The following is a 13,893-nucleotide window of genomic DNA, read 5'->3' as shown; positions in this document are numbered from 1 at the left end:
AGGATTAGAAATGAGTACATTAGAGGGTCGGCTCAGGTTGGACGGTTGAGATTCTGGGTATACAGGTAGTCCCAAAGTTACGGACATCCGACATATGAATGCTTGCAGCTGCTCCTTCATCTGTAAGGGGGACGCAACGCAGGTGCCTCAGTAACTGCCGCTCCGTCATCTTCAGCCTGGGGACACTGCAAGCAGTGGCTGGAGGGGGCCGATTTCGCTGCTCGTGCATTGTAGTGTCCCTCGGGCAGCTCCTGCTGGCAAGTAGTGACCAGTGGTCCATAGACACCGGGGCCACAGCTACCGCTCGTGTGCAGGTCAGAGGCTTGATGGGACGGTTCACTGCCTGCCCACCACGCTGCCGCAGCTACTGCTCCTGACTAGACAGAGGCTGGATGGAGCTGAGAGGGGGCGTTTCACTTCACTCCCACCACACACGGCTGCCCCGTTCGTTCTCAGTGGGCGGCTGGTGATGCTGCAAGCGGTGACCCAGTTGTGGCTAAACGGAGGCCACTGAGAGTGAATGGGGTGGCGGGGGGTAGCATTGCAGTGTGCCTCAGATGGCTGCCTGTTGAATGGGGGTGGTGGTGGGCGATTCGCTACCTGCCTTTGGCCGCACCCTGTTCGTTCTCGGTGGACAGACGCTGTAGGCAGCATACTGTAGTGGAGGTGACTGTGGTGGGCGGGTTGTGAACCACCCCTCGCCGACTCCATTCATTCTCAATAGCAAGCCTGCTTGTACTATTACGTACATATCAGGAAGTTGTCTCTCGTTCAGTACGTCAGACGTGCTGACGACGGGTACCTTCCTAGCGTGTACAGTGCTGTGCAGAAGAGCTCATCTTAACCTTTTGTCTTCACCCTTCAATAATGTCTCTGAAACACAAATCTGATACATGTGCTGTTGATACAGTAAAGAAGAGAAAAAACCATCACCATGGAAAATAAAGTAGAAATAATAAAAAGCTCAGAGAGAGGTGAAACTCCATCATTCATTGGCAGAGCACTTGGTTACAGTCGGTCAACAATAGCATTTATTAAAATAATGTACCTGTTCCGACTTACATACAAATTCAACTTAAGAACAAACCTACAGTCCCTATCTGGTATGCAACCCAGGGACTGCCTGTATTGGCAAAAGGATGTTAAAGATAGGGCTGCCAGGCAAGAGGAAAAGAGGAAGGCCTAAGAGAAGGTTTATGGATGTGGTGAGAGAGGACATGCAGGTGATGGGTGTGACACAACAAAATGTAGAGGATAGGAAGATAGGGGTTGCCACAGCACATCATCCATAACAGGAGCAGATGAAAGAAGAAGAAGATGTCAGAAAATGTAGTGTGACTGCCCATCTCTTATATAAACTGAAACATTTCGATTCTCTATGTGTTTCACAAAATTAAAATCACTGAACGTACTAAATGTTGCATAATTATCTTTGGGTCCCCTTTAAGTTTAGAGCGACATGATTCATTCAGGATCAACAGAAGGTCTGGGGGTTGGGTGGGCCACTTGGAGATTAACATAAATCAAAAGAAGTGTAATGGGGGCCCTGTGACAGGGCACCCTGTAGGTTTGCCTCTGGTTAACAGACAAAGATTTCTCAGTTAGTAACCCAGCTATTTGACCATGTAAATGTGTGTTACAGCTAAGCATTTTGTAGTCTGCACATGTCTGATGTACTCTATTTGCCTCCTCAGCTTCACACACACCTCTGCCTGGATGTTTACTTCACTACACAGGAAGGGCTAAACATACATATAAAAAAAACACAAGAAAAGTATCAACAGACTTTATGCTTGTTTGCAGAATCATAGCAACCAATGATGACATTTACCTCTTTTTCTTTTTTAAAGACCAGGTATATTGACATTACAGCATCTGGTAAAGGGGGGTGGGCCAGACACTCCATAAAAGGACTTGCCCATGTCTAGTAACTGTAAGAAACCAAGTTTCTGCCTTTTACTCACATTATCCCAATTTTGTGTTTGTATATAAATACACTGGCTGATAAAGAAAGGGCTAAGGATTCATGAGGCAGAAGTTCAACAACTACACCATTATGCTACATGTATCATATTCAACACTGAAATAAAATCTATAAATAAACAATCAGTAATCTGGATAATAAAAAAGCAAAATCCATTACCACTTAATGTTGATAAAGCTTCTAGGGCTTTCTGAACAGTACCATGTATTATTAAGGCATTGGCACTCTGTTCCCTGGAAAACCCCATTTCCTGAAATAAAGAAAATGTATTTATTGTAGATGGACTAAAATACTCTTACAAAGAACACGAACTTTAAAAATAACTAAATATTTTAAATGATAGTCTGTAGCCTCATAAGTAGTTTAAGCCAACTTAAAAATCACATCTATCCCATTGCATGTGACTCTTAAAGTAAAATTTAAATATGGCTTTAATATATATGTACATGCACTTTTTAAATAAAAATATTGTGTTTAAATAAAAATATTGTGTACGTGTCTGTATTTAGAGGAGTAATGCACAAATCTGAGTTTTTACTAAATAGAATGTTGTTGAATTACTAAACTATTTATTTCATCAGAAAAATTACAGGCTTTATTTCAAATGTTCATATGACATTTGTAAAATATAATATGACCTGAAATTGGCCACTGACAGATCTTCTGTTCAAGAAATTAATGAACAGAACAGGACATTACAATCTTAATTAGTAACCTTCTTTCTAGTCGGGTGACAGATTACAAAAGATGTGAAAGAATATATATCCTCATTAAATAAAGGAAAGAAAGAAATCTTTGATACTTTAATGAGATGCAAGAGATTTTGCAGATGAATGGATTGGAGAATGGCAGATACAGACATAGAGGGTGAGACAGAAACGACGGACGTCTTTGAAATGGCTAGAACTCACCATTAGGTGGAATGACAGATGTGCGGTAGGTGTCGTTAGGCTTGCGAAGTCTTAGCATTTTTTTATTTTCTTTTTAGTTGAAGCCATGGAGCCGTGGACGATAGAACACCGCGTTTTTGCGTATGACTGTCTTGTCAAGAACAACCAATCTATTACCGCAGTTCAGCGTGAGTTTCGTTGCCATTTCAATACCCACAGAAATAAAGTTGTTCCCACTCGTAACACTATCCTACGTTGGGTTAAAGCACTTCGTACATGAGGTACGCTAATGAACAAAAGACCGCCGGGGGGGCTACACGAACGGCACGTACCCCTGAAAATGTGGAAAGCGTACGACTAGCCCTGCTGCACAGTCCAAGTCGATCTGCTCGGAAGCATTCTTCTGAACTTGGCCTCAGTAATCGTTCGGAGCGCTATATCGAGATGATAAACAACTTCTTTTTACCTGAATTATGACGAAAACGTATTCCCATCCCGGGTGTGTGGTTTCAACAGGATGGGGCGACAGCCCACACAGCTAGAGCATCAATGGATGTTATTCGCCCTCTCTTCCCTGGTCACCTCATTTCCAGGTTTGGTGACATTCATTGGCCTCCTCGGTCCCCTGACTTATCCATGTGCGATTATTTCTTGTAGTGTCACCTCAAGCCACATGTATACGAGCATAAGCCCCGTACATTGGAGGAACTGAAGGAAGCCATTCACGTGGAAGTCACTCAAATCGACAGAGCGATGTTGAAAAGAGTGGAGGCCAACTTCCATGAACGCCTTCAGAAATGCATCAGTGATAACGGACACCACATGGGAGATGTTGTTTTCCACACTTGATTTTGTCAAATGCTATTTCAATATGAACTCAAATCTTTCAATAAATTTCTTTGTAAGAAAAAAATTAACAATTTTGTTATTTTGTAAAAAACATCCATCCTTTCTGCCTCACCCTGTATAAATAACAGTAAAAGACCCAGTGAAAAAAAGTTAAGATAGAAGCATGTCTAAGGTGTAAAGTGGCTCAGGTTGTGCAATATTATAACTGTAGTGCAAGTTTACAGTGAGGTGATTGTACTTATAAGTACAGATAGTTCTACACGGAGAACTTGATGGACTGATTGAGTGTATTTAGAGCTCTTGGGATGAAACTCTTCCGCCACAGGAACAGTAGCACTGCTTTAACGCTGGGTGCCGCCAGTCTGCAAAACCGAGCGAAGAACTTGCGTACGACAGGGTATGAGGTACAGACGGAGAACTTGATGGACTGATTGAGTGTACTTAGAGCTCTTAGGATGAAACTCTTCCGCCACAGGAACAGTAGCACTGCTTTAACGCTGGGTGCCGCCAGTCTGCAAAACCGAGCGAAGAACTTGCGTACAACAGGGTATGAGGTACCATGGAAATGTGCGTGGCTTTACGCCAAGTTTAAGTTTTATACATCGGGATTTGAACGTGGAAACGTTCTTACGCAACATTTCTGCATGTACGCACCGTTTATACATGAGGCCCCTGGCCAGGAAGATGTCATCCTCGTTATCAGTAAGAAATACACCAACATTTTACTGCAGTGGAAGCCCATATGCAAAACTTTCCAGTAGCCTATGCCCCTACAGACAATCATGATGTAGAGGACAAACACCATTTATACAGTGCATTCCAAGCGAAGAACATCAAAAGACATGACATTCTCTCCTAAGTGGTGTTTTTAACACAAGAGTTGGCAGGAACAATTAGAATAGAGCATGAATCATCTGGTGAAATAGCCTCACTGCTCTATACAAAGAAAATTACCTAGTCATTGTTGACATGTTCTTTGCACACAAAAAGATCATTCACAAGCTGACCTGGACATCACTCGATGGAAGAACTCAGAACCAAACCAGCCCTATCATCAACAACAGCAAATGAAGGCACTCCCTCCAAGATGTATGCAAGATGCAAAATACTGACATTGGCTGAGACCACAATCTACCAGTGGTGAAGCTTACTCTACAACTGAGTATCAGGGAGAAGAGAAACCTGTGCTTTGATGTTGCCTAGCTGACGGACCCTGTAACCAAGAAAGACTTTGGTATAGCTTTGAGGAACCAATTCAGCATCCTTCAAGATGAAGCAGCGCTGAATATCTACAGCTTCAACAAAGCCATGAATGAAGCAGCAAACATAGGCTACAGGAAGAAGGTCAAGTCTGAATGGATATCTGCTAACATGTATAAGCAAATAAAGAAGAAACTCCTTCACTCTACGTCACCTAGGCTGAAAGAGAGGGATACAAGGGAAAATCCTCAATCCCTGGCTCAGCACTGATGTTGCTTTCAAAGACTCTTCAGACTCCAGCAATATGCATATAAATGATTTCAATTATATGCATATAAATGATTTCAATTAACAGTGATGAATCCCAGGAACACAAAAACAAAAATGTCTATTCTATGCTTTAAATGCCCTTATGCCATAGCTTCATAGTTAAACAGCAGCTTTACAGGATTATTTTAATTACAAAGAGGGTATATTTACATACAACTGATAGCATACAAATCTTAGGTAAACACATGCTCTAAAAGGTAAAGTACAATGATCTAAAGTTTAGTTATTTGAGAGACTCGGGACACTGATAGGTCAGAGACTGTAGGCTGGAAGCTGCATTGAAGAGAGGTACCAGCTTACTTTAAGAAAGATAGACAAGAACCAGTCTAAAGCACTATTTTCATAGGCCAATCTTTTTGGCACACTTTCAAGGGTACACAGCTGCATTCTTAGAACAAGTGTATTTAAGATACTTACACAAATCTTATGAGCCCAAGAGCGTAAGATAAAGTGTTCAAAAAAAGATTTCCCTTAGACATGCCGCATAACAAAGATCTACCATGAGAGGTCTGACAGTTTAGAAGTGAAAGTGATAAAAGACACACAACTATCCCAATGAATTTTGGTAAACAATTGATAGATAAATTAATGAAGCAAATATAATGTATGCTAAAGTGGTATTCATAGAAGAAATTTTTTGCAAGATCATATTATATGAATAGGATATGAATATGAATTAGGAAAACATTAATTAAATCCAACCATATTCATGAATATTCTGTATACTTACCATAAGCTGAAAAATTTGAACATTCATAAGTTCTTCTGCTGCATCCTGAGATATGCTATCAAGTTTTAAGACTTCTTTAAAAGCAATTGCTGCCTCTGCAAGTCTCTGGAAAAAATAGTTTTGTTAGGAAATATACTTAAGTTTCTTCTGTGTTTCTAGGGTCAAATGACCATAAAAATTTAAGGAAACAGGACTACAATAAAAGCAACACTGCAAATATTTAAAAAGTGCCACTGATAGGCACTGGGAGAAGCTTTAAATTACACATTCCATTTTTTTCACAAAGTATGAAAGGTACAGAAATCAAGCATATAGGCAGTATATACAGTGGCATGCAAGTTTGGCACATTTGCTTAAAATGTCTGTTACTGTGAACAGTTAAGTGAGCAGAAGAACAACTGATCACCAAAGGCATAAAGTTAATGACACCTTTCTTTAATATTTCAAGCAAGATCATATTCTATTTTCAAATCTTTCACAGGTGCAAAATACCAAAAAAATTAAAAGAACCTGAAGCAAAAGTTTGTGCATGTGAATTGGTCAATACTTAGTAACACCCCTTTGGCAAGTATCAGAGCTTGTGAACGCTTTTTGTAGCCAGCTAAGAGTCCTTCAATTCTTACTTGGGGTATTTTTGCCTATTTGTCCTTGCAAAAGGTTCCTAATTCTGCAAGATTCTTGGGCCACCTTGCATGCACTGGTCTTTTGAGGTCTATCCACAGAGTTTCACTGATGGTTAGGATGGTGACTGTAAGGGTCATGGCAAAACCATCAGCTTTCTGCTCTTGAGGCATTCCACTGCACATTTTGAGGTGTGTTTTAGATCATTATCTTATTACAGGACCCATCCACTTTTTAACTTCATCTATTTTACAGATGGTGTGATGTTTGCTTCTAGAATTCGCTGGTACAGTAGACCCCCGTGAAGTCGCAGTTCAGAGTTCGCAGCCTCAGTTATTTGTGGATTTTTTCCTTAGAACCTATCTAATTGTTAGCGGAAACCGCAAACATCCACCACAATTTTTATGGCTTTTTTCATGGAAATACTGTACTGTAGAGAGAACAGGAAGCAACTGTAGTGGAGAACGCAGCTTGGGATGGTGAAAGTAGCCAATTGAATTTGAAATTGCAACTCCCAGCAGTGGCTCCGATTGGTCTTCTGCCGGGGGTGCTGGGGCTGTTGGGGTCAAAGGATGTCAGCGCAGCTTTTAAAAAGGGGGCCAGTGACCAAAAACAAAAAAAAAAGTTTTTGTAATTTGTGTTTCAAGTTCCTGTTTGTGTGCCTGCCTTCTGTTGGGTTACCTGTACTTATTCATTTTGTCCTGGATCATTTCGTGATTGGCGTTTAAATTTTCTGCTGTCTGCCTGTGTACATGAGGACTGTAAGTGGATTCATGGCCATTCTGCAAAGAAAGCGGCGCTCCTGAACCCGTCTTCACCATTCCAGGATCTAGCAGTAGGACTATCTTTACATACCCAGTCAACGTGCGGATCTCTGGATTATCTATTTTCATCATTACAGTTCATCCATTGCCGTTTTTCATGATTTACTATGTGTTTTCTTTTACTTTGTTTAACTTAATGTGTAATTGCCATAAGGGGAACAGGGGTGGTAGCACCGTTTTCATTTGTTTTCATTACATTCTTTATTTGCTAGTTTGATTACCGGTTTGCTTTGTATTTGTCTCTGTGAGTGCGTGCAGGTCGGGCCAAGGCTGGGTGTGCCGCTGGAATCTCCACCATAAAAATAAATCACCGTCTTCTCGACAGTGTGAATGTTAGCGGCACCAGACCGCTACAGCGTTATTCATTTCTCCTTGCTGCTGATTGACTGTGATGCATCTCCAGCGGAGTGTTCTTGTATTTTCCGTTTAGTTCCTCTGAACCCTTAAACCGTCACAACCAGCTATAGTCGTTTCCCAGTGCCATATGCGAGCACGCAGGAGCTGATCAGTCAGTGCCGTACATTTATTGAGCAGCCAGCTCATGACCACTGCCAGCCCCTTGTGAGCAGGGGGGCTAAACGCAACCCTAGAAGACACAGACACTTCTCAAAAAAAAAAAAAAAAAAAAAAAAAAACCCTCTCAAAAACGCTGATAGACTACCTTCACATTGCTCGCTTACTTGCGGCTGCTCTGTCGTGTGATATGCTTCTTGCGCTACGCTTACTTAAAAGCCTGAACAGCACGTGTCCTTTTTGGCCGATTGCTTTGTTTCTCTCTCCTCCCCCAGACATCCTCTGCTCCTGTTGTGCTCCCCTATGATGTTTGCCTATTCTTTTAAACAAGAACTAACTGCATACTGAGCTCGTTTTACTTCTGAAAGAGACAAGTTTGCTTGAAGTGTTTGAATAAAGTTCCTGTCTCTACAATTTCCTGTGTTTCTGTGCAATTCTGTGACCAAAGCGTGACATCCTGCAGCCTCACTGTGCCTGTGATTGAGCCACTGCACTATAGCCTGCCAGCATCAGCGCTTACCTCTGTGTGCTTGTATGCAGCCAGTTTAAGCACAGCTGGCTCGGTGATTTCATCCATGGCGTCAGTTACACTTTGTACATATCGATCCAGTTGGTTTTTTTTATTTTATTTTTTTTTTATAGTTTTTACAGTTCATTAGCAGTGTATAAAATTATCAGTGTTGCAGTAATTGTGATGCTCTTTGCATGAAAACATTAAAATTTCACTTTTTCTTTGTAAATTGTGACGTTTACTTGAAGTGCAGCAAAAAAGTATTTGGCATCCAGGGATGCATTAACCCCCAAGTATGTGGCAGTTTAAGGCTTAAAGCCCCAAGATGCCATCGAAACGCCCTGCACCTTCTAAGGCTTCTGGCAATGAAAATGTGCTTGCATGAATTACAGTAAATATAGCGGTAACATCGGTATTTTACATTCTAGCACTGCGGGAGACATTAGCAGTACAGTATTGTGCAGTATACGGGTTTACCTTTACATTCTTTTTTTTTTAGGTAATGTATTAAGCTGAGTTTGAAATTAAAGTGTTTTGGGGGCATATTTAGGGTTTAAACTATAAACTATAAAAATAGGCATTTTTTTAACCACATCCAAAATTTGCGGTTTTTCACAATTCGCGGGTGCTCTAGGAACATAACCCCCGTGAAATTTGGGGGTGTACTGTCTGTATTTATTTGAATCCATTCTTCCCTCTACAGATGACATGTTCCCTGTGCCACTAGCTGCAACACAAGCCCAAAGCATTATTCATCCACCCTCATGCTTAATAGTTGGGAGGTGTTCTTTTGCTGGAATTTGGCAAGCACCCTTTTTTCTCCAAGCATACCTTTATGGGTAGGATACAGGAAAGGTTTTCTTCTGCTGACTCTACAGTGAAGGTTATATTTGTTCAGGTGTCGCTGCACTAAACAATGTACCACCACTCTACGGTGTGGTAAATCTTCCTGAAGGTCTATATATATCTCTATCTAAATATACAGTATATATATTTTATAATATATACATCCATCCATCCATCCATTTTCCAACCCGCTCAATCCGAACACAGGGTCACGGGGGTTTGCTGGAGCCAATCCCAGCCAACACAGGGCGCAAGGCAGGGAACCAATCCTGGGCAGGGCACTAATCCACCGCAGATAATATATACAGTACTGTGCAGAAGTTTTAGACAGGTGTGAAAAAATGCTGTAAACAAAGAATGCTTTCAAAAATGGAAGTGTTAATCATTTATTTTCATCAATCAACAAAATGCAGTGAATGAACAAAAGAGAAATCTAAATCAAATCAATATTTGGTGTGACCACCCTTTGCCTTCAAAACAGCATCAATTCTTCTAGGTACACTTGCACACAGTTTTTGAAGGAACTCGGTTGGTAGGTTGTTCCAAACATCTTGGCGAACTAACCACAAATCTTCTGTGGATTAGGCTTCCTTACATCCTTCTGTCTCTTCATGTAATCCCAAACACACTCGATGATGTTGAGATCAGGGCTCTGTGGGGGCCATACCATCACTTCCAGGACTTCTTGTTCTTCTTTACGCTGAAGATAGTTCTTAATGACTTTGGCTGTATGTTTGGGGTTGTTGTCCTGCTGCAGAATAAATTTGGGGACAATCATACGCCTCCCTGATGGTATTGCATGATGGATAAGTATCTGCCTGTATTTCTCAGCATTGAGAACACCATTAATCGTGACCAAATCTCCAACTCCATTTGCAGAAATGCAGCCCCAAATGTTCAAAGAACCTCCACCATGCTTCACTGTTGCCTGCAGACACTCATTATTGTACCGCTCTCCAGCCCTTCGACGAACAAACTGCCTTCTGCTACAGCCAAATATTTCAAATTTTGACTCATCAGTCCAGAGCACCTGCTGCCATTTTTCTGCACCCCAGTTCCTATGTTTTCGTGCATACTTGAGTTGCTTGGCCTTGTTTCCACGTCAGAGGTATGGCTTTTTGGCTGCAACTCTTCCATGAAGACCACATCTGGCCAAACTTCTCCGGACAGTAGATGGGTGTACCTGGGTCCCACTGGTTTCTGCCAGTTCTGAGCTGATGGCACTGCTGGACATCTTCCGATTTCGAAGGGTAATAAGCTTGATGTGTCTTTCATCTGTTGCACTAAGTTTCCTTGGCTGACCACTGCGTCTATGATCCTCAACATTGCCCGTTTCTTTGTGCTTCTTCAAAAGAGCTTGAACAGAACATCTTGAAACCCCAGTCTGCTCTGAAATCTTTGTCTGGGAGAGACCTTGCTGATGCAGTATAACTACCTTGTGTCTTGTTGCTGTGCTCAATCTTGCCATGACATGAAACTGTCTTCCACAACCTCACCTTGGTAGCAGAGTTTGGCTGTTCCTCACCCAGTTTTAAGCCTCCTACACAGCTGTTTCTGTTTCAGTTAATGACTGTGTTTCAACCTACGTGTGACATTGATGATCATTAGCACCTGTTTGGTATAATTGGTTGATCATACACCTGACTATAATCCTACAAAATCCCTGACTTTGTGCAAGTGTACCTATAAGAATTGATGCTGGTTTGAAGGCAAAAGGTAGTAACACCAAATATTGATTTGATTTAGATTTTTCTTTTGTTCGCTCACTTTCTTTATTGTTATCAATTTACAAAATGCAATCATTATTTATATTTCTGAAAGCATTCTTTGTTTACAGCATTTTTTCACACCTGCCTAAAACTTTTGCACAGTACTGTATAATATATATATATATATATATATATATATATATATATATATATATATTTTTTTTTTTTTTTTTTTATATCTATCTCTATATCAATATGTATGTTTTTGTGTATGTGTATATATATATATATATATATATATATATATACACACACACACACAATTCACTTTTCAGCAACATTCTATTCTAAACTGGCCCCATATGAGTGTGAGTTAATGCATGAGTGGGTCCTGTAATGGACCAAAGCCCCTTCCGGGCCTGGTTACTGCTGCATCCCTGATTCTGCAGGAATAGTCTCTGGCACCTGAATTAGATTAAGTTGGTCTAAAAGTGCTACCTTAATAGTACTTAAGGTTTAATGGATTGGTGTAAATACATGATTACCTATCTACACATTTAATAAGTGGAACAGTGTGATCATACCTTAATCAAGAATGTTAACATTAAAAAATTCTAAAAGAACACAAACCTTTAAGCCTAATAACGCTCTTCCTTTTCTAAAAGAACCTTTAGTCCATGAAGGGCATATGCTGATACATATTTCTGCATCACTCAGTGCTCTATCATATTGCTGTAGTCTTTCATAGCAGAATGATCTGTTACCAAAAAACCTAAAAATAGAAAATATCAACTTTATACCAGTAGTAAAAAAACTGTAATTAGAAAATATCCTGAACAGCATTTAGTAAAAAAAAAAAAAAAAACTGACCATGTAATAAACCATTACTAAAAAAATAACATGGTTTATAGAAAGATATGGAAGAAGATGATCTGCTATGGTAACCCCTAACAGGAGCAGCCGAAAGAAGATAGATAGATTCCTTAAATGTTGATGGGACTGACAGAAATACTGTCAAGATCAGTCTTAAGTTTTTTTTGTTTGTTTTTTTTTTGTTTTTTTTTAAAGCACTCAACAAGTAAATCTACAATGATACAGTATCCAGAGATATTAAACATTTTCTTCAAATAACAGTGGTACAGTTTCTTTTTTTTTTATTGTTAACGAGCAACCAACTTTAGTTCCCTGAACAGCATTTTCGCATTACATGTTTGAGAATTATGGCACTGATACTACAGATTATCACCATTAACACTAGAATTACCAAAGCTTACGAAAAAGATCCACGCAACTGTCTTCATGGTTCTGACTTTGTCCAAAATCGGTTTCATAAGCTTTATGATCTTAGTCTCGGAATGTCTCTCTCTCAGGGGGCGACTGGGATCTTTTCCTGAATAAGATCAAACACAGTTGGGTAGGGTGCAACAGGAGCTTCCACCTGCAGCTGAAGTCACTTCAGTACACATGTACTGTGTCAGCATGCCCGTGTCGATCAAACACAGGAAGCTCTGCAGTTTACTTGTGACTTTACACTGTAGGAAGTAAATAAATCATGGTAAATAACATTCAATCTGACTTTTATATACAAAGTACAGTGACTGCAAAAGTCCGATGGCAGCTTCCACCTGCAGCTACAATCACTTCAGTACACAAGCGACTCTCCACACTAGTGTTTACATCTGGACGGTGTATGTGCCCAAATAAGAAGTGTGACTGCATTCTCATACCATTGCTCGAGTATTGATGTGTCAGCTGGCATTTTTCATGGCATTACACGTGTAATTTGTGATGCCCTTGTCGATCAAACATAGGATGCTCTGCAGTCTACTTGTGACTTTACGCTGCAGGAAGGTAAGTAAATAAATCAAGGTAAATAACATTCGATCTGGCTTTTATATAAGCAACATATAATGCTTCTTATGTAAAGACCATCACAAAACATAATCAGAAACAGGACTTTGCACGATATTTTGGCGAGCTCTGTAAGCCGTGTTGCTTTGTTGGAGGACAGATGTGGGGCAGACTCACTGGCAAGATGACTCCCGACCTCTTGGTGCATCCAAAATGTGCCATCTTTCGCCTTTATGCTTGGTGCAGCTGCGTTGTTCTTATATGTGAGTGGATGTTTCCTGTGGGGGGTGGTTCTGTTTTCTTTCTCCGATGAAGAACCCTCGTCCTTATCCAAGTTCACCTCTGTTATAGCTTGTCTGTATTTGAAAACTAACTGTCAGATCGAGGCGAACGTGAACACGATAATAATAAAAAAAAAAAAACGCTAACCTTTCCAAGTACCATACATTTACATTGGCTGTTACAGACTCAAATTAAATGTATGTTTTTATTGTATAATAGTAGCAATAAGAGCAGTTCAATACTCAAAACGTTTATCTTGAGACGTGGGGAGGATCAAACTGGCGACCCTTTGAATAGGAGGCAGCAGTTCTTACTGCTGTACTACCAAAGAAGTCGCTACAACGAACCACACTAACCAGATTTCTTTTTCTTCAGTTATAGTCTTGAATAAAAGCGCACTTGTTCTGTTTGTACCTTTTGTGAAAGTGCTTATATGATATTTGGACTTCAGTCTTCACACACTATACACTTCATGTCTACATTTTGTCGTTAGTACTAAAATATGGAAAAAGTTTGTCCTTTAGGTATGTGTTCAACACTTCTTGCATTTCTTTCATCCTACTCTTACATAGATCTTTGTAGACATGGAACACACGTAAAATGCATGTGTTTCACATAATAATATATTTTTTTTAGCCAATACTGTTCTAGGTACTACTTCACTCCCTGATAAACCAGACTTGAGCTGGGAGAGGTTTTTGCACTTTGTACAACGGTGAGAGGATGGGATAGCAGGCTGCTTGCTGCTTTTGC

General features: G+C 40.3%; 1 protein-coding gene across 1 annotated transcript in view; it reads right to left on the bottom strand.

The window, feature by feature from the left end:
- The window catches only part of si:dkey-33c12.4 (uncharacterized protein LOC560112 homolog), a 59,824-nt gene that overhangs the window by 12,358 nt on the left and 33,573 nt on the right, over positions 1 to 13,893 (bottom strand). Inside the window, exons 11-13 of the mRNA XM_051928364.1 lie at positions 11,638 to 11,779; positions 5,984 to 6,088; positions 2,144 to 2,234 (exon numbers count right to left, since the gene is read on the bottom strand). Coding sequence (XP_051784324.1) covers positions 2,144 to 2,234; positions 5,984 to 6,088; positions 11,638 to 11,779 — 338 coding nt within the window. The remainder of the gene's footprint in view (positions 1 to 2,143; positions 2,235 to 5,983; positions 6,089 to 11,637; positions 11,780 to 13,893) is intronic.

The sequence above is a fragment of the Erpetoichthys calabaricus genome, chromosome 5, assembly GCF_900747795.2.
Source record: "Erpetoichthys calabaricus chromosome 5, fErpCal1.3, whole genome shotgun sequence".
Classification (NCBI taxonomy): Eukaryota; Metazoa; Chordata; class Cladistia; order Polypteriformes; family Polypteridae; genus Erpetoichthys; species Erpetoichthys calabaricus.
This window is presented reverse-complemented; position numbering and strand designations above follow the sequence as displayed.